The sequence below is a fragment of the Coloeus monedula genome (assembly GCF_965178545.1).
Source record: "Coloeus monedula genome assembly, chromosome: 1".
Lineage (NCBI taxonomy): Eukaryota > Metazoa > Chordata > Aves > Passeriformes > Corvidae > Coloeus > Coloeus monedula.
The window spans coordinates 151,770,259-151,791,601 of NC_138781.1; the positions used below are offsets into that span (position 1 = coordinate 151,770,259).

General features: G+C 37.5%; 1 protein-coding gene across 4 annotated transcripts in view; it reads left to right on the plus strand.

Moving 5' to 3' along the window:
• The window catches only part of PHF20L1 (PHD finger protein 20 like 1), a gene marked incomplete at its 3' end in the record, with an annotated part of 56,709 nt that overhangs the window by 23,315 nt on the left and 12,051 nt on the right, over positions 1-21,343 (plus strand). For 3 of the 4 annotated variants that reach the window (XM_082298229.1, XM_082298232.1, XM_082298231.1), the window contains 8 exons: positions 2,013-2,265; positions 4,241-4,426; positions 4,631-4,837; positions 11,626-11,682; positions 12,924-13,028; positions 17,164-17,328; positions 17,717-17,898; positions 19,801-19,900. In XM_082298229.1, the coding sequence (XP_082154355.1) occupies positions 2,013-2,265; positions 4,241-4,426; positions 4,631-4,837; positions 11,626-11,682; positions 12,924-13,028; positions 17,164-17,328; positions 17,717-17,898; positions 19,801-19,900 (1,255 nt within the window). The remainder of the gene's footprint in view (positions 1-2,012; positions 2,266-4,240; positions 4,427-4,630; positions 4,838-11,625; positions 11,683-12,923; positions 13,029-17,163; positions 17,329-17,716; positions 17,899-19,800; positions 19,901-21,343) is intronic. The other variant, XM_082298230.1, reaches the window with a different exon arrangement.

Below are 21,343 nucleotides of genomic sequence, written 5' to 3' on the forward strand. Positions count from 1 at the left end.
TTAATAATGTAATTCAGAATATGGTAGAAGTATTCAGGCCAATAGCCGAAAACTGACTCTGTTGATGAAAGTTTTTGTTTATATTTATACATTTTTAGTTTACCGTGGTCTTAAACCCAAAAGCTCAGACAATTAGTTGCAGATACAGTAGTTTATTTAATTGTATTAGGGTATGTCATGTTATATTTCCTTTTGACCAAGACCTGAGTAGATGGATAACATTAATTCATTAAGATTTTTAATGTTAATTTGTCCTGTTAAGAGGTTAAGCACCTTATCAAAATCTTAATTTAATTTTTTTAATCTTGTTTAAATAACTTTGTAATTTGAAAGTAATGGATGCTGTAGTATGTCTTTCACATCTGTGAAGATGAACAATAAAATTGTTTATTTACAAGTTACGACTCTAATTAATTTCTGGTAATACCTCTCATAACCAGCATAGGTATACTCTACAGTTCATGGAATATTTTATTTAAACGAATAAACTGCACTTAGTACATGTGTAATGGAGTTATTCAAGGTAGAGCTGATGTCTGCTGAATGGGATGTTTTGCACCGGATCTTTACAGGATACTCCCAGCGAGCCGTTCATATAGCATTCAGGGGCACCTTTTTACAGACATAGAATGTGCACTTGTGGGGTTTTGTTTTGCTTTTTTTTGTTTTTCCTCCATTGGAACATGGAAAGTTCTAGTGGAAAATAAAATTGTGATTTATAACAAAACTCAACAATACCCTCAAATCACCAGAGATATGATGTTTCTAGTTTGGATAAAGTGGTGCACATGTTCTAGATATACCTCTCTGCTTTGTTAGTTATGGTTTTATTAGATGGTACCATGCTGTATGATGTAACTGGGACAAGAAGGGAGACAGGCCTGAGAAATTATGTTCAGATATTGTAGTTTGCCCTTATTAGGCAAGTTGTAACACATGCACAGTTTTGGTAATGTAGGAAGAACTTCCAGTTAAAAATTTAAAATGCTAATGTCTGTCAATGCATGCTAATGGTCTAAAAATAGCACTATTTGTGTTAAGAAGGATGAAAATTGAGGAATTTGGAGAGATGCATTATATGTTGACTTTTTTTCCTTCAAAAACTATTTTAACTCTTCATCTGCTCATTTTCCCCCGACAGTTAGCAATCTGTTTAACCCTGTGGTGCTAGAAGTTGTGATTTCTTCATGTTTGCACAAACATATAATGTGGTGAAATCCAGACTCCCAGCACTGAAAGGGGTTGTGTGAGAGTGTGTTGGAAACTTTTCATTGTTTTCAGACATTCCTTAAAGGAGCATTATCAACTTTTTCAGGTTCTCAAAAATACAAATTCCTTGTTAAATATTGTTTTCCTGAGGAATTGCTTTTTTTTTTTTTTTTTTTTTTCCCCCCCCCATCTCTGGTTGGGGAAATGACTGTGTAGGAAAAACCTTGGCAACTTTTTTTAGACCTGCAATCCTCTGAGGAAGGATTGTTTGCTCATAGTGGTGCCAGAGTTCAAGGAGTGTCTGGATAACACTCCCAGTCGTGATTCAGCAGCAGGCAGTCCTGTGAGGAGCAGGGAGGAGGACTTGGGGATCCTTACGGGTCCCTTCCAGCGTGAAATGCTCTGTGATGTGCATCAGTGTGTGTAGTCTGGCTGGGAACAGATGCCCCCCAGGTTTTACTGGGAGACTGCACTGACAGTGAAGACAAAAGAGAAAACTAAAAATACTTCATTGAATTTTTAAATTGGGAATAGAGGGAAAATGTTTTATTTTCAGGCTTTTTGTAGGTGTTTCAAATAGTAAGAATTGAGCATTCTGAATACTGAAAACAATTGGTAGTGCTCCTTTAAAAAAAGCAAAATTTAATGTGATGCATTTTAAATAGTTTTCATTTGTACTTAAAATAATGTTGCTTTAATATATGTTTGAGTACTAAAATTGCTTTTAAAAAGAGCAAAATAGAATACAAGAACTACAGCGAAGAAACTGAAATAAAAGTATCAATTTTTTATTATTTATTCAGGAGATTTCACCTAAACCACAAAGTCAGAAAAAAAATGAAGCTGATATTAGCAGTTCTGCCAACATTCAGAAACCTGCACTGTTATCCTCAACTTTGTCTTCAGGAAAGGCTCGCAGCAAGAAATGCAAACAAGAATCTGGAGATTCTTCCGGGTGTATAAAGCCCCCTAAATCACCACTTTCCCCAGAATTAATACAAGTCGAGGATTTGACGCTGGTCTCTCAGCTTCCTTCTTCTGTGATAAATAAAACTAGTGAGCACAGACATTTTAAAAAAAATACCGTAACTACTTATAAGAGATATACAGAAATTTTCTTTGGTTGTAAATGGCTATTGCTTTTAAAAATGAATCTGCTTTAAATAAAATGTCCAAGTGGGAGAATTAGGGGTAGCTCACTATTTAAAAAGTCAAGTCACATAATAAGGCATTTGAATTACTCTACCAGAAGTAATACATTTAAATAATATATTGATATTTATAGAGGCATGGCTTTTAAGGGTTGGCTTTCCCTCTAGCTTAAATCTTCACACTAGCATTAACAGTGATACAGGAAAAATCAAACCTCCCTTCTGAAAAGGGCCTGATTCATTAAAAAGAAAAGACGTACACCTTGGTGTGGACCTTTCCTTCTCTGAGAAACTTCACCTTCAGCAGGCTGACGTTCTGTACCTGTTGGCTGTGGCATTCTTCACCTTATGTGATATTTCCTCCAAACACGATGTGAAAGAGAAGATGGGTTCAAGATCTGTGGTGGAAAAATATAAAAAATTGTGTTTCCTTGTCCCAGAAAAATCCCATGGGTTTTCAGCTTCTTAACATGTGTGACTGATTTGCCAAGTACCAAAATACTGTTTATCAGAAGAATAGGGAAAGCTTTATGCTGCATGCTTGAATACATTGTATTTTGTGAATATTAAGGTATTTCTATAATTTTTTTTTTTGAGATTACGTTAGGTTTTTAGAATTGTTTAGTGTCAGGTTCTTGGCTTAAAGAACATTAAATTATGAGGCCAAAGGTTAAAATAAGTGCAGGTGTCAGTAAGTCAAAAGCTACTTTTTTTTTTTTTTTCCCCCACTTTTAGAGTAGTAGTTGAGGATGGAAGACTCAACCTGCATCATGTGTTCCCCTTAACCTTGATTTTATAGTTTCACTTATAAGTTTCTTTTTAATCTTTGCTCACAGATAACTTTAAATGAGTGGGAAAGGGAGGGGTGCAAATTCAGCCTTCTTCATTTATTCAGTACACATTGGTAAAAATTGTATTTTGTCCCCACAAAATATTAGCAGTCATCCATATTGTAATACGCCTTCCATCCCCACCCCTAGAGCAATGGTAAGTAGCTTTCCTGGAGCATGCTTATATTTTGGATTAAGTTGGACTTCTCTGTAGCAATATTTTTTTAAATAGCTTATTTAAAACTTGGTTACTTAGTAGATTAGATCTTGTTAGTGTGGTCTTTTAATCTTTGGCTTCCACATTTTTTTTACCTCTACTGGAAAGTTGGTTTTGTCATGTCTTTATTTTTAAATCTGTATATCTGACTCTAAAAAGAAAATTTTGTGAAACTGAGTAATATTGGAGAGGTGTAGGGGAGTGTGGGTTTTTTGTTTTTAATGAATCAGGCCTATATTAACCTATATCAATCCTCCTCCCTCCCCTTTCTTTTTTTGTTAAGTGTAAAGTTCTGGAGCCTTCTTATTGTGCCATGCACTGGCAGTGTGCATTTGAATTTCAGTTGGGGTATTGATATCAGGTTAGCAGAAGGCAGGAGGTGGGATATAAAATTAAACACTGTTTTTGATTATTTTTTCAAGTTGTATGTTAACACTATCCATGACTTATTAGATCTTTAACTGTGATCATTTGCTCTGTTTATTGTTAAATCCTGTTGCCCCCTTCTATTTTAAGTAGCCTACTTCCTGGGTTGTGTGGGGAGGGTTGCTTACTGTAAATACACTGCTTGCCTAAAACAACCACCTTTAGCAGTTGGGAAGTAGGTGCCCTAGTAATTTATAATAAGCAAAACCCAGAACCCTGTGCTGAGCATAAATCTTTCTTTGCTCCTGGTAGTCACAGTTTTGTAATTACTTCTACCAGTTTTGCTGTGACTACCAGCTTTGCAAGCAAGAGCTACTTAAAGCACTCCCCATCTTTAGATCTCAAATGCTGCGGTAAGATGATGGTGTATCTCTCTGCTTCATGAACATTGAAAGATCTCTTTTTAGGTCCATCACAGCCAGTGAATTCCCCTAGATCCTACAAAAATAGCCAACGGAGAAGAAGATCACAGCGTTTAGCCACTTGCTCCTTGCCTGATGATTCTGTAGAAAAAGTTTCTTCTCCCTCTTCAGTTACTGATGGAAAAGTGTTCTCCATCAGTGGTCAAAACCAACAGTCATCAAAATTGGAGGGTAATGTATCTTAATCTAATAAAGAACTGCCCGAGAGAAATTGAATCATAAAAATTAGACCTTTTGTGGTTTTCAACTAATGGAATATTTTGACTTGCTGTAGCTAAAGCTGTATGCTGTTCCTATGTTATGTAACGCTGCAATCCAGACTTGTTTGTTGGACCCATGTATCTTTTTTAATATGACATTTTTTCTTTTATGTAGTACCTGATGTTGCTCATGTGTCACTTGAGAAGCGTGGACCATGTCTCCCTCTTGATTTAAGCCGTAGTTCGGAAGTTACAGCACCATTATCCACAGAATCCACTTTCCGTAATGAATATCCCAGTAAAGACAAGGAAGATATTCAGATGATTACATATCTTTCTTCCAAAGCAGTAACTGATGGAAGAGTAGCTACAACAGCGTCAGGTAAAGAGATTCAGTATACAACCAGAGAGATTTATAGTTGTAGGTTTAAAATGTGTGTGTATTCAATCCCACAGACAGAGGGGATACTTTTTATTTTCCTTTCTGCACACTCAAAAACCTGCCTCTCTTCTGGACTCCATTCATCTGCATATTCTTTGTCTTCACTGGCTTAGAGCTGCATTAGCACTTCTAACACGCTTTAAGGGGAATCTGAGAGTGTGGAATGTAGTAAGCAGTATTTCTTTCAAAAATATTTTTGCTAAAAGTTGTAAAAATAATTAATGAAGTGTTTAGTAACATGCTATTTTGTGGCTTCGGCTTTAAAACAGTGGTGTTCTTGAAGACAGTCAGCACTCCTCTGCTTTGCTTCTGTTTGCAGTGGAAATTCTGTCCTCTGCTTGCTACAAGATGTTACTTAAAAATATTTCTGAAAAATCATCAAAAACCTTTATATAGACTTGGTCACCGTCAAAATCAGCACAGAGCCCAGTGCTGCAACTCTGTGCTGCCTCTCCCTTTGTAGCAGTTTATTGTCTACTGTGGTTTATGTGAAACGCTTGGATAGAGGTAACCAAGAGATGTGGGGAAGGATCGACAGAGTGGTTTGCAGCCCCTGAAAGTGGGATGTTTTTGTCCAGTGTATGCTAGGTGTTCACATAAATTTTTTTATAAATAAGTCTCTTATGTGGGTATCATACCATTTTTAACCGGTTTCCAAGAAGGAATTATTTTAAAGCCTTTTAAAAAAAATTCTTGTTTTGTTTCGTTTCGTTTCATGAGAAAATTGTTCAGAAAAGTAGGAAGAGGGGGAAAAAATCAAATTATTATACTCTGCTCGGAAAGTTTTTGATAAGTGTGATTGATGGTAAGGGAGGACAGCATGACCTTAAAGGATAGAGTTATGATACTTAAACCATATTTTAGTCTATTAATCTATGAATCTCTTAAACTAATTTGTCAAAATAAGGGCTATGGGTATCTCTAGTGAGCCACCACTTAAGGTTTTTAAAATATTAAAATTAAAATATTACTTAATTTCTTGAGTGAAACCACGTGACAGTCTTCGTTTGCCCTTGATACATTGCACAGCAGTAGAATAACAGATTCCTGGGGAAATTACTTCTATAAGAGTCCTTTCTATGTTATGTCTCCTGCCACTAAGAGAAGTGCTTTTGGGAGATGTGTATTTCCCCACTCACTGAACAAGATCATAAAAGAAAGCAACAGCTTCCAACAACCATCTGTTTCCTGTTTGGTAAAAGTAATTTCAGTTACTAGGAATTTAACTTCTGGCTTTTCTGATATATTTTCTGGCTCATTTCATTTATACTTGGTAATGCTGGAAGTTGCCTGCTCCTGTCATGGGCCTGACTCGGGGCAGAGTGAGCCAGTTCTAAACCCAGCACTCAGGAGTGCACTTTGGACCTGTTTGTTGAGCTGGGTTTTGGTCTTGGCCACAGCTGAAGCAATAACAGAAAGAATAAATTTCATTTAGAGCCACCTTTATTTAATGACTCAAAATTATGTGACATGTCCACACAGTTTGTGTCAGGGAAAAACATTCCCTGATAAATTGTCTGCCGTTACTACTTGAGTTCATAGTGGGAAGCCAGAAGTGCTTCCAGCCTATACCAGAGGATAGTTTATACTGTATATAAAAAGGCTTAATGAGCCTTTTTTCATATCTATATAATTTTAAGAGTTACAAGCTCTAAAAGAACTGGTTTGCCAGCTACATTTTTGTCTTCTGAGTTTTTACCTTCCAGACTCACCTGTTTTGTTCCTAGTTTTCATGTATTACAGTTTTCCTTCATGCAATAAATGGGACTGTGTCTTGAGCTTTCATACTGACTTCTTGTCCAAATGTTAGAAGTTTTCAGTGGTTTGGAGCATCTAGCCCAACAGCTTCTTGGGTATAAGCTTTGTGGCCTGAAAGACTAATCTAAGCAGGTTGATATCTTTAATTCACAGATTTCATAGCAGGTTTTGGAGCTATCTGCCTCTGTCAATGGTATCACTAGGACTCTGTAACTGAAATTCATGTGTGTTTTGGGTTCATCTCAGTCTTTTAACTCTGGTGAAACATGTTTATCCTTCTCAAAATCTTAGAAGAAAAAGAAAAATGTAGGTTTAAAGTTCAGGTTTGAAACCTTTGGAGTTAGTTTAGACTATTGAATAAACTTGTTGTGTTCTCTGCTTTAGAAGGCATTGTTTTGTCTTTGAAATAGCACAGGTTCTCAAGTCATGTTCCTGAAGCTCACATAATTACACCAAATTCTTGCATGCTTCAGGAAAATTAATAGGATCCACTCTATTTAGCAGTACTTTTCTGATTATCTGTTTAAACAATGGCAAGCAAATATATACAGGAGAGGTGCCCAAAGCTTTCATTCCTATCCATTCTTGAGATAATTGAGAAAAGTTAATTTGTGTTATGCAGAAACATCTAAGTGCAGTTTCATACACTGCATTGTTTACCATTATGTATGCATTGTGACTCTGTACATTACAAATTGAGAACTCTGGTGTAAAATCCAAACTGTTCTGTAACTGACCTGAAAGAACTACTATACATCTGCATCTGTTTTGTTTCAAAGAGTTTAAATCCACAGTCAGTCAGAATACTTGCAAAACACTGTAGATTTGCCATTCTGAATACATGAACTTCAGGTCTTTCTGTAGTTGTGCTTCTCTTTAAATTTTTGGTAGTTTTTCTTGGTTTCTGTAACTGCACCATTTATGTTAGTTTAACTGTTGTATATTGAGCAGACATAGTTTCAGCAAGCAATCTGGGCTTTGAGATTTAAGTAAAAGGAAAATATTGTTACACTTACTAATCTAGCAGTATAATATTTGTAATACTAATATAATTTATTATTGCTAGCTGCTATATCCTGTCCTAACACTTATAGACAATGTTGCTAGTATGGTAACATTAGGTTAACTATATGGGGAAAATTTGCATTTAAGACTAAAAGAAATAAAACCATTGCATACTTTTATATAATTTCCTTGGTAACAGGTTTACTGCAGCAGGAACAAAAAACAGCTGATGTACAAAATTTTCAGTAAATAATATAGGTCTCTTTTTAAAATCTCTTGCCAGTGTTACTGAGTACTTTACCTTGCTTGTAAGAGGGATGAACTATGGTTCATCTTGTTACTTGCTCTTGTTACGTTGGGGCTGTTTGTTTTACTCCAACCATCTATTAACAGTCAGAGTTACTCCCTAATTTGAATGCCTGCCATTCTAATCTCTGCCCAGAAGTTCCCAGTTTGGGTTGGTTATGAGGCAAGCAAGAACCTTTTCATGGGCTTATTCTTCCTAAAGACATCATTTTGGGCAGGGTCCAGTATTAATCTGTGATAGACACTTAAAAGTCTGTTTAGGTATAAAATTGATCCTATGCACTGGGAATTTGAAACACTAAATTAAATATGACCAGCATGATTGATATTTCTATCGCAGTAGGATTTGTGTATTAATGCAGATGATGATATTTATGATATTACTTGAAACATGGAAAGCCATGAAATAGAATATCAGTCAACAAAATAAGTTGCTTCAGATTGGTACAATTCATTTGAACTTGATGAATCTCAATTAGCAGTAGCACTGCAAGCCCAGCTGTGCTGCTGTACTTGTGGCACAACATCCTGTCCTGTGCCTGTACTTGCTTGAGGGGGCTTGTGTCACTTCCTTGTGCCATAACAGGGTGAGTAGCACTGGAAACATGTCATTAACTGGACTGGGAATGCTGTGGTTTGCATTTCTTTTTAATCTGAAATTAGTCTTCTAGTGATAAAATTGATCTTGGAACAGTGACAAAATCAGTAGTTTACCAAGTCCAATCTCTGGTCGTCTTTGTGCTGAGTGTTAACTGCAGACCTCCCACGTTCGCTGTGTGGGAGGTGGCTGGCTAGACTCCTTAAGAGGAATAAAATTGCAATTAAAAGTAGCATTTCAAAAAAAAAAGGTAGCATTTCCATAAAGGAACTAATATTTTTCTGGTTGTATTTGTTACTTGCCCTTCCAACTGACTACCTTGTCTAATTTTGTGGTTATATGTAAAGCATAGTGATTGCACAGTTGAAAAGTAGACTTTTCAAGCCTTAACACTTTATGTAGGATTTGAGAATTTAAGAGTCTTAGTCTAAAATGATTTTCAATGAAGAAAAGTAAAAGCCAAGAATGACATTGCAGTGTATACAGCATTATAGCAATTTTTATTTTCAGATTACTACAGAAAGGCAGTTTGGAGAGTTCTGACAGCAAGATGGGTATTTGCTTGACAGGAGCAGATTTCTGCCCAATATAAGTGTTCCCTCAAACAGTTATTGATTACTTTGTCAAATGTGCTTGAAAATTATTGAGATCCTGAAATTTGTTTTGTTGTGGCTGTTGGTATTAAAACATATTTGGATATCAGGTCAGGGTTTCTTCTCAATAATAAAGTTTAAATACTAATTCATCTAATGTTGAGACTAAATTTCCCTTGAGGTTGTTTGGATGGAGTGTTCTCACATCTTTTCATCAAAATGGCAGTGACCTAACTTAATTACGTGCATTTGGGTGATCCTTTTGCACTCTTTTTAGAAATGAGACAAGACGTTGATAGCATGATGATGTGGGAAAGTGTCACTTTTTTCTTTTACTAATGTGCTAAAATATACTTATTGCTCTACAGATGGCAGAGCAGTTCAGTCCTGTAACAGAGACAAATGGTAATTAGGAAACCCAAGAAAGGAGTAATTTGGATAGTGTTTTGTGTCAATGATAAGTACTCCAGCAAGCTAAATTCACTTGAAATACAGACAAAGGCAAGAGCCTGGATTAGTCTTAAAAGGATTATGGTCTTAGGTGAGATGGTTGATTTGAGGCAGTGGAAAGACTCAGGTAGCCCCAGCCATGGTGATGCAGCTCGTGGCATGTGGCAGGAGCCAGCACCAGAACTGAGCAGCTGCTGCTGCCTGGATTGCATGGTACAGAGCTGTCCTGCAGCTGGGGACATCTGGCATTTCAAAGTGCTGTGTGGTGTGAGATGGGATGCACCACTTTCTATTGCTCTTGCTGGCCCTGTGGCTTTCTGACTGGTGGCATTTTGGTTGTGTTCCCAGGAAGGCTCGTAGGAGTGGGAGTGGGTGTTGTGTGAGCTGTGCTGTATCCCAGTAGAATTTGGTTGGTCTGTCCTAGTCGGGAAGGCCACTGTACAGGGTCAGCCCTGAAGTGTTGCCTTTTCCCCAGAATCTTTTTATGACTGATGAATTTTCTAAATTATCTTAGTGCTGCTTAGTGCATTCTCAGCTCCATATTTTGTCTTGTTGAATATCTTGACCAGTAGCAGGTATTTTTCAGGATTTATTTATTTATTTATTTATTTTTATTTTTACATGGTAATGCTTTTGTTGGGCTGTTCTGAGAGACACCAAAGTTAACTGGTGCCTCCAAGTGTTTACAGCTGGCATGGAAAAACGTGAACCCCTTATGACTTCACAGAGCTGCATTTTTGTACAGTATGTCCTTGGCGTGGTCCTAAAATGTCCTCAAGGGTCTGATAAAAATTAGGCTTTCCTGATTACACCTAGGTGAAACTTGAAGCTCTCACAATATTGATGGACACAGTAATAGAGAGTTTTGAATTACCTCAGTAATGTTCTTTATAAATAACTTTTATTTTAGTTCGATTATTTTAAAATTATTATAAATATTAGCAGTGAAAATTATAATTTCAGTTTTGTTTTGTTTTCAGTTTGTTACTTCCTAACTTGCATCAGATAAAAAGCTAAAAAAACAGCTACATATTTCACTGAATAAACTTTTCTAAATAGTACAAGATAGAAATTATCAGTATATGATGCTGAATTCTGACAAATCACAGTACTTTTGCAAATAATTCAAATGTGGATTAATGAAAGTGAGTTATTTTAAGTATTAAAATCAATGAAAAATTCAATTACCAGAAATGTTTTATACGTAGGATTAAAAATGTTGTACCAGAGCTTAATTTTTCTGTAAACATAAGGAGCATTAACTTAAATGCTACTGACAGTGTCAGCACCTTTAGCTGTTACTCTTGTGGGTTTCTATTACAGTGAAATACAGGAAACAAAAAGGCTTAGAAGTGTCAGCAAAAGCACATTTTAACCAGTACAGGCAGTTTAAAAGCGAGTGCAAATTCCAAAACATAGGAAGAAACCTTCTGTGGCATGTATTGTCTTGTATGTAAGACTAAGATCTAGACATTCGTATGCAGTAATTATCTGATAAGTGTGATGATGATATGACCAATATTGACATTTCAGTGATCTGACCCAGCCCTGGCTGGCTGCAGTCCTTATGGAATGCCGAGTAAATCCATCTTCTTGTTTTCAGCACCCTCGTCCCATGTACATGCCTTGCATCTGGAAATGCCTTTAACCAGTAGTCTCAAGTTACCCAAAGGGAATAGTAAAAAAAAGAGGTCTTCCACATCAGTGAGCTCTGAAGGGACAGAGACACAGTGCTCTGTGCCCATAAAGGAGAAATGTTTTGAGAGTCTGAAGGAGAAAATATTAAAGAACATGATTGAGAAGGACAAGCATTCAGAAGTTGGTAAACTACAATACTTTTTGTTTCCAGTGCTTTAGACAATAAAAATAATTGTAAAATGACATGAAAAATAATTGTATTGTTTGTATGTTTCTTGTTACTGTGTGCCATTAGGATTTTTTACAGTCTAATGACTTTTACAAGAAAGTAGGTCATCAGCCAGACATTGGCCTTATGGCATATATTCTTCAATTTGCAGGTGCAGCTAGAATGGAAAGAAAAGGAAAACTGGAAGAGAAAAGTTCTTCAACATATGGTACATAGAGAGCAGTATTATTTTTAGGAAAAAAAGAAAAATTCTCTAACACTTAATGTCTCTGAAGAGCAGATGTAAAAGCATAAAATATTTCCTGGGCCCAGCTGCACTTTTTGTTTGTTAAGGTCTTACAAAAAGTTTTTGTGTATATGACAGGTTTGTTATAGAAAGATAATTTGTAAGATAAAATGAAAGTGCCCATAGCAAGGATTTTGAGGGATCCTAAAGTACTTAAAAGCCCACTGCCTCTGGTTTTTCATTTGAATGAGGTTTTTTTAGTAGAATGAATAATACTGGCTGTTTCATTGTACTGTCAGACTTGAGATGGGAAGAGCAAACAAGGGTTACTAGCAAAACATTTGGCAATTTATGAAATAAAATATAAATTGAAGAGGACTCTGGTTTTATCCTGTGTTCAAAATAAATTATTAGAGTCTGGCAAGAATTCAGAAGTGATTCTGCCTCATTTTTTCAGGAGGTAAAAGTTTTGTCTCTGTGTTCCTCAAGAAGATAAGACTGATCCAATTTGTGTGCAGGAAACAATCCTGACTTCAAGGCTTATTTTTTGTAGCAAGTTAATTTCCTTATTATTTGTCTCCTGCTGATAACTTAAGAAATAGAGTGAAAATGTGGGATATATTTTGTCTGGGGAGAATTAACAGGATAAAAATAATTTTTCAGAGTCAAAGTACTTGTCCTCATGTGTATACCAACAGTGGTTAAAAGTGAACTGCAGCGTAAAAAATGTGTCAAATTCTAGTCAGAATCAGTTTTCTATGAGGATGCCACTGTCTAGTGCAGAGTACTGACAGCAGCAGCAGATTTGTGATACTGAAATTTCCTTCAAGTGTCTTTCTGTAGGCCTAATACGTGGATTTAGGATAATGTAGCCTTTATAATTGGGAATTTTGCACTTGTGAAAGCTTTTTCTCTTGCCCAAATCTTTTTGTTATAAACTGTAAGTAAAATAGTAGTTACAAGCTATTTATATGATACTACATATTTTGTGTACTTTGCTGTATTTTTTTCTGCTATGATGTCTTACTTTGAAATACTTAAAATTATACTATTTGTCAAATGAGATTTCTTTGAACTGTTATATCAACTATTAATAAGAGATGTGCCAAAGATATCAAGTAAATTAACTGAATCATTTTTGATCTGATTAGACAACTAGAGCACTTGATTTTGAATGCCTTGTTTAGTTTAAGCCGCTTTAAATTGTTTAATTTTTATTTCAGCTAAAAAGAAAGAAAAAGAAAAGGAGAAAAAGGAGAAGAAGGAAAAAGATCATAAACCAAAGCAGAAAAAGAAGAAGAAAAAAAAGAAGAAATCAAAACAGCATGGTAAGTTCCATTTATATTTTTTTAAAGTAACTGAAACCACCCAGTATATTTCTAGCATTAGATAGTAAAACTTGTTTGTAAACAATATGAATGTAAAATTTCAGACATGTCCAAGAGTAAGTTTTAGTGTTAAATATGAAAAGGACACTTGGGTCTGTGACTTCTCTTTTTCTTGTATTTCTAGCCTGTCTCTATGTGATATACATATTTCATAGATGTTTTTTCTTCCTCAAAAATATATGCTTGTTGTTTTCATCTCCTTAAATTCTTTCTTTGAAGCTCTATATACGTGTCCTATATATTTTGCTTGGACATTAAAATTATTCTAGTATCTAGTTTGTTGCTGAATTTCAGTGGCTTACTGTATGCAATACATCCCCTCTTTAACAGTTAATCCTTAACAGCTGAGGTTGGCATCTCTGTTGTAACAGCCTTGTCTGTTGCCTTGACAAATGTTTTTTGTCAAGGATTATTTGTTTCTCTGTCCAAGATTTGTGCTCTAACATGAAAATGCTTCCAGATCATGCACTGCTTGAGTGTGAATTGCAATATTGTAGGTTTTGTGTACTTCACCATCTTTATACAGGAGTAATATAATTTTATGCTATAAACTTCAATTGCTTATTTTACCTAAAAATCATTGGGAGCTTCTTACTTGCACTGGGAAGGCATCTAAGTATTTACAAGAAGATGCTGATAAGATGCTAGGTATGTGCCCAGTATTGTTCTTTGGTTTTGTCTTCTTGTGGTTATAAGGTGGTTTGTTGTGGGCTGGGGATTTTTGTGGTTTTTTGTGGTTTTTTTTTTGTTTTTTTGGCTTGTTGTTTTTTGGGGTTTTTTGTTTTGGTTTTGGTTTTTTTTTTGCTTTTTTCTGTTGTTGTTGTTTTTTATCTCATCTTTTTATTCCTTTGGTGTTTTTGCCAGCTTGTCTTGAAACTTAGAAGCTTGGCAGAGGTATCATATTTAGGTTCCAATTTCTAGGGGTCTTACCCAGTGTTTGTAAATATGAGAAGAAAATATGCGTAATGCCTCAACAAATAGAAATCTTAAATCCAGATGCAAAAGGCAGAGGGAGTAAAAATTGAGTATTTTATTCTTTGCAAATTCATCTTGTGAAAATCTGGGTTTAGCAATGCAGAGGTATTCAATATGGATTATTTTTTAACTGGGGAAGAAATGAAAATACTCTGGTGGAGTCTGACTCCAGTGTCTGACCCTGAAAAAGCTGATGTGTCAAAAGAAGCAGCACTCTCTCTCCAGGACTATCCACTCCAGGTGTGGATAGATGTGTAAGGGTGTGAGGCATGCTCCTTTTGTTTGAAATCAAATTGAGGCATCTTGGGGAAGAAGACGGAATGGGTACATTGGGTGCCCCAGGTAAGTTTTGCACAAGGCTTTAAGACAAACCAACAGACCCCAACAAAAACTGGTTTTTGTGCTCTAAGTGTGTGTATGATTTACTGACTGTGTAAAACCCATGTGTAGCAGAAGGTAGGTAACACCTTGGTTTTTATGCTGCTCTGTTGCAGTGAGGTTGAAAGCCATCCAGCACGAAGTACAGCTGCTCCTTGGGTTGGCTACAGTGAATACACTTGGGAAATGCTGGAGATAGTGTGCATTGGACAGAGACAGTAAAGGGAAAATTGACTTCATGGAAGGTTATCTAGGAGAGGATATTGTGGAACCCATAGCAGGAAAACTGTAGTTACAGGTGAAAGCAGGAGAGCTTCCTACAGAAGGATCAAAGTGCAGTAATCTGATTACTTGCTTGTATTTGAAGTATTAAGTTTGATGGGTAGCTGCTCGTAATTACTGATTAAAGCCATGGGCATGCTCAGGGTCCAGAGGAAGGCCACAATGATGATCAGAGGGCTGGAGCACCTCCCCTCTGAGAAGATGCTGAGAGCCTGTTTAGCCTAGAAAAGGCTGGGGGAAGACCTTGTAGTAGCCTCCTAGTACTTACAGGAGACCTACAGGAAGGATGGGGAGGGACTCTTTAAAGGGAGTGTAGTGATAGGGCAAGGGATAACAGTTTTAAACTGAAAGAGGGTAGATTTAGGTTAGATATTCGGAAGAAATTCTTTTCTGAGGGGATGGTGAGCCACCAGAACAGATTGCCCAGAGCAGTTGCGGATGTCCCATCCCTGGAAGTGTTGAAGGCCAGGTTGGATGGGCCTCTGAAAAACCCGGTCTACTGGAAGGTGTCCCCTCCCCATGGCAGGGGGCGTGGAACAAAATGATCTTTAAGGTCCCTTCCAAGCCTAACTATTCAATGATTTGCAATTTACATGGCTTTCCTAGGACAGTCTCTCCAGTCATTATGATTAGGGACAGGGTTGCAAATATGTTTCTTGAGACTGTTGAAAATAGTTTGTATTAGAGGAAAAGATATGATGCTGTTATCAATATAAATGTCAGTACCACTGTATGACCAGCAGGCAGAAGCACATGGTGTTGTCTATGCTTGTGTGTGTGTTATAACAGCCTCTTCCTGCTCCTTTCTCTGGCTGAGCAGGAAGATAATACAGAGGTGTATAAGTAAGTGGGGATCTCTGCAACAGCTGGGCTCAGACACTGGCTACCAGTAGCTCCTCTGAATCCCAGTCTTTCCAGTTTCTGGTGCCTGCAGATACAAGCTCAGGGGGCAGCAGCCCCACTGCAGTACAGACAGTCTCACTTCCGTGCGCATTCTCTCACACTCCCAGCACTGGCCAGGACTCCCCAGGTCCCCAGAGCCCCCCCACCCCAGCTCTCCTGCTTAGAGAGGCACTTCCACCCAGAGCTTGCCCTTGTAGACCCACTGACCCCTTGCTCTCAGGCCATTTCACCTGCTCATCAGCTGATCCAGCTAGATCCATGCAAGCAATCAGACACTTGGACTGGCTGCAGGTGCTGTAGCATGAGCTCTTGGGAGTCTGTGACCAGAGATCCCTGGCATGGGGCTGGCACTGCAGTCACTGCAGTCTGAGTGCTGGCACCACAGATACACGGACCTTTCGACCTGCAGTGCCACTCCATTTGCTGGCACACGGACCATGTACACACCTGAACCCTGAATGGAGAGCCCCTCCCCAGTGTAAGAGATGGAAATGAGATATAATAAGAATCACAGAATAGCTGAGGTTGGAAGTGGAGGTGCAGTGGTCCAACCCCCTTGTCCTGGTGCTGGTTGCCCGGGATTATGTCCAGACAACTTTTCAATGGCTCCAAGGAGAAAAACGTACAACCTTTGCCATCACAGACTGGATGCAGGGCATGGCCAGATGGGTGTACTGACCACAAAACTATTAATGCATAACTGGCCTTTTGTATCCTGTTATTCCCTCGTTCTCCCTGTAATTGCTCTTCCCCAAATCTCTTCAGTCCATCCATTTTCCCCACCTTTATTTTCTTCCCTGGACATTTCATAATAAGTCATTTGCAAACCCAAAATGATTTTGCCCCACATCCCATAGTGTCCCCCACTGGCAGCCCACTGGGCTGCAACTGCCCTTAGTCCAGAAGATGATCCAGAGAGCTGCTGTGGGTAACAGATTGTGAGGGGTTTCATGCATGGATAATGGAGGTGATGGCACTGCTGGGAGAGTCTGAGAGGGGCCTGGCCAGGGTGTGTTTGTTGTTTGCCTGCTCATCCTCTTCCTTTGGGGCTGTGTGTATGTATTCTCCTGGGATGCTCCCTAGCCCATCCCTGGACCTTTTGGCCCATTGATGTCTCCTGGGATGGGCCTGGGAAGATCCAAAGGCGATTTCCTTTGGGCTCCCTGTGCTCCTCTGCAGGGGTGCAGACAAGCTTTTATAACTTAAACTGGCAGGGTCATCTGTGGTTGCTTCTAAGTAGCAATGCTGGTAGTGCTGCAAGCAGACCTAAGGCAAAAGAGAGAGTCACCAGCAGCATCTCTAAGGATAGCAGATGGTGCAGGATGAATATGTTTCTTACTGGAAATTTTTTAATAAAATGTTACGAAGAGCTTTTGCCATTTCTTATTTACAGTTTCATCATCCTGATACCTCAGCATTGATATTCTTTACTTGTCAACATAATGCTGCGGTATAATCTATACACAATATTCTTTTGGGGTTTTTTGTCATGAATTTTACTTTTGTAAGAGCGACTTCTTTGCTTTTAACTTTTCAGATTATTCGGATTATGAAGACAGTTCTGTTGAATTCCTGGACAGGTGCTCCTCTCCCTTAACGCGGTCCTCGGGCAGCTCTCTGACTTTGCGCAGCATGTTCTCAGAGAAGAACACTTCATACCAGTATCCAAGAGCTATCCTGTCCGTTGACCTTAGTGGAGAAAGTAGGTTGAATGAACAGCAAATTTCAATTTATAGGTTTAATTTGTTAAGAAAGAGAATTTTAAAGGAAGTAATTTGGTTTATGTTTGGGATTGTAGCCATAAATACAGTGACTGATTTATCCTTCATCTATTTAAATCAAAATGCTTACACTCCTTAAGCTGTTCTACCTTGTACTTGCTTTGGTTAAATGTTGCTACTCTGCATCTGAGGAGAGCACGTTAAAGGGACTTTGCAGAATTCATCTAGAAATCTCATATACCAGCAGTGTGTTTGAGAGCGATTTTTTTGCTAATGCAGATTAAGATTTTTAACTGTCAAAACTCCCTGTATTTCTGTGAATTATTGTGTCTCTTCACACACAGTTTCACCTGTATTTATTTTTATTAGACCTTTCAGATGTGGAGTTCTTGGATGATTCTTCCACAGAGAGTTTGTTACTTAGTGGTGATGAATACAATCAGGATTTTGATTCAACTAACTTTGAAGAGTCTCAGGATGAAGATGATGCTCTCAATGAAATTGTTAGATGCATTTGTGAACTTGATGAAGAAAATGGCTTTATGATTCAGGTAAAGAAGTTTGGTGTGTGGAGTTACATTTTCCGTGTGTTTTGCTTGTGAAGGTGCCCTTTTGATGTGTCACAGACTGAAATTATGTAGAGAGCTGTACATAAGTGAACAAGAACAAAATATTTCTTTGTTCTGCACTTGGTTTGCCTCTGTTCAGTGGATGCAGAGCTGTTGCTCTAGGATGGAGTTTCTCTAGCAATTTGATACGTAGGACAAATTTGTAAGGAAAGGTAACCTTTCTTTAAAGTCAGCTGATAAATTTGGAATAAAGTATCCTTTGCCACAAACCATTGCTTCTGTTCCCCAGACCATCCTGATTATATGAGCCCTTCTGGTTTGGCTCTTGTGCTTTGCAGTACCACTTATAGAAACCTCTCTGCTCACTGTAAATGTCCCTCTGTGTGCAACATGTCTCCTGTGCAGACACTAAATGCTGTCAGTACTGTGATGTGTGTTTCATCTTTAGAATAGCACTTCTCTCACACTGGGTATTAGTACCAGGTTTTAGAAACTGCTGAGAATTTACATCTTAAGCTGGTATAAATAAAATGGAAGAAGAGTATACCATGTCTGCACAGCATTCAGGTGTTGATGGATTGCAACTCCTGCTGCTTATTTCTTTGTACTCCAATGAAGAGACTATTTCCCATCCATGAGTAATTTCAAGTCTTTTTTGTCAAGGAGTTTATAATGCAGTGATTAAATCAGATGCAGAAAGCAGTAAGGAAGAACTCAGTTGCCAATAATTTAAAAAGGTCATGAACTTCCTCTGGTTTTTACCCCCATTCAAAAAACAGGTTTGTATTCAACTATTACTGTGGTACAGTTCCTGTTGACAGTATGGAGGTTTTTAGTCAAGATTTAAAGGAAACAAGTAGGGCTGTCGTGTTAGTGGACTTAACTCTTCTGGAACTGACAGAGCCCTGGCAATGGAAGGCACACAGGGTCTCTCTGGGAGCAGGTTGAATTGCAGTGCTGTGTTGGAGGAACTGAGCAGGAGTTTGGCTGTGGTAACAATGTGGAAAAATGGACTGGTGTGGCAATCTTTGGAGACACAAGAGAATGATATTGTAGCTGTAGTGACAGGAGGAAAGGTGGCTTTGGTGTTTTAAACAGGTTGATGCTCGAAGGCATGTCAAAGCAAAGAGGGGAGATTTTCAGCAGTGAGCCAACAGGTATTTAAAACACTGGCAAGCACAGAGTTGAGAAAGGGAAATATCTTTTTAAGAGGTAGTTTCCTGCCTGGTTTTGAAGTCTAATGGCCTGATTTTTCCTCTTCATGCTTGTCTCACTGAGAGCAACCAGTTTGCTGTTTCTAGGCTCTCATGTCTTACCACTTCTATTTTGCTCTCCTATTCTCTTGTTTCTCCTCTTTCATTTTCTCTTCATTTTCTTTTTCTTTTAGATTTTCCATTGGTGCGATATTAAAAGCACATCTTTCTAGCGCACTGGAGAGATGCTTTGTAAATATAAATAATTAAACTGAAGAGTTTTCTACTTTTCACTGTTATGCTGTAATGTATTACATTATCTTTCTACTTTACTATAATATTATACTCCTGTCTTATGTTTCAGTACTAAATATGTAGGTGCTAAAATACTGAATGTTGTAATAAAATTCTATTAAATAATACATCTTCAGTTTCTTTTTTTTTTTTTTTTTCTCCAGTCTGGAGTTTGTGGTTGAGGTAACTTTCAGATCTAGAGCTCTTTTTTTTTTAGCTTGATGTCTTTGTCTACCCAAGCACAAATTGCGCAACTAAAATAATCTTGCTCAAACCAGCTATTTAAATTAAACTGCTGTTCTCTGGATTTTGATGATACAAGAAGTAGCTTCTGAGTTTTTGCATCTGCTTGTCTCAGTTTTAGTTTTTGCTTTTGTTGTTTTTTTTCTGATGTCAGTGTGAAGAATGCTTGTGTTGGCAGCACAGTGTATGCATGGGACTGTTGGAGGACAGCATTCCAGAGCAGTACATCTGTTACATCTGCAGAGATCCACCAGGTATGGATAAAACACCTTTATCTTCAGCCCTTCTTGGGATTTTTGAGCAGATATGTTATGAATTTGCTTAAATTGTTCAAGCTTTGTCTGTTCTGTGTTACTTGTAAAGCTTCTTTGGGGCAAGTGATTCTAAGTTTGGCTCTGAGCAGAAACTTACTTTTGTGTTAGTAACATCATGGTCAGCTGTGCTAAATCTTACCCATAAACTCAGTTACCATTGTTTTACTTGTTGAAACTTATTTCCCCCCAAACCTTAGCACTTTTTTATGTTGGTATAGTCTGGAAAGTCTTTCTAAAAAAATCATTTTTGTTCAGGGATCTGTTTTGCCAGTACTTGGAATCACATTTGTTCATTTAAATATTTTCTTAGAGGAAAAGGACTCAGTACCACAGTACACTCAAATATGCTGTGGATGGCATTTCATAGTAATTACAATTTTAAATGTTTACATTTGCCCAGAACTGTGTAAAAGTGTGGAACTGAATATTTAAATACAGAAGAATCTAGCACATCTTACAGTAAACAATAGTGCACAAACAGCATATGTTGAACTTCAGATAGTTATGTTAAATTTGTAAGAACTAGGAGAACTCTATTTACTTTTAAACTGAATAAATTTGATTAGGAAGATGTTGGTTTAAAAATTATTCTGCGATAAACACATTTTTCTTAACAGTTACTTGGAGAAAAACTAAAGAATTTGAAAGAAAGTTTTTTGTAATTTCTTCAGACAATTGATACAAATGCACATACCTGTCTTCTGGTGAAATATCCAGCAGTCCAGCTGTTTCAAAAGGGCAGTGAGACTACAACCTCAAATTTATTTTCCTTCTAAATTTAAGAAGCGAAATACAAAAATTGTTTGCAGAGTTTTCATGAGCTATTTTTGAAATGAAATATTAGGAAAATAGAGCTGGTTCCATATGCCCCAGTGTGAATCAAAACTGGTGGTAGAGAGTCTTGTCTGATAGTTCTGTGTGGTGTCTCTTTGAGCAGCCCAGCTTTTTCTTACTAAACCCAGCTAAATTGTCTTGTGTTCTTTCCCTGCACTGTATTAGGTACTTCGTTTTCCCCTGCTATGCAGAGTCTGTGTCCCTAATTTTTATCTTCTCTCCCTTCCTAACCATTACTTCTTTTCTTTCTATGTCAGGAGAAAAAAGTCATTCTCAATGTCAGTATTTTAAAGTGTATTGGGATAATGGGCAAAAAGGAGATAGACAGGGTATTCTCCTGAAAGGTATGAAGGGCTTCCATCAACCTGTTCTTTGTTCTGTATTTGATGATAGTATGATTTGAAATCAAGTGTAAGATACTGCCATCAGTCCATCTGGGTTCCTTGTTGTAAACAATAACATTGCAATAATTAGCATTATGCATTTCTAGTTTTGGGTGGGCTTTTTTGGTTTTTGTTTTGTTTGTTTTTTTTTTTTTTTTTTATTTGT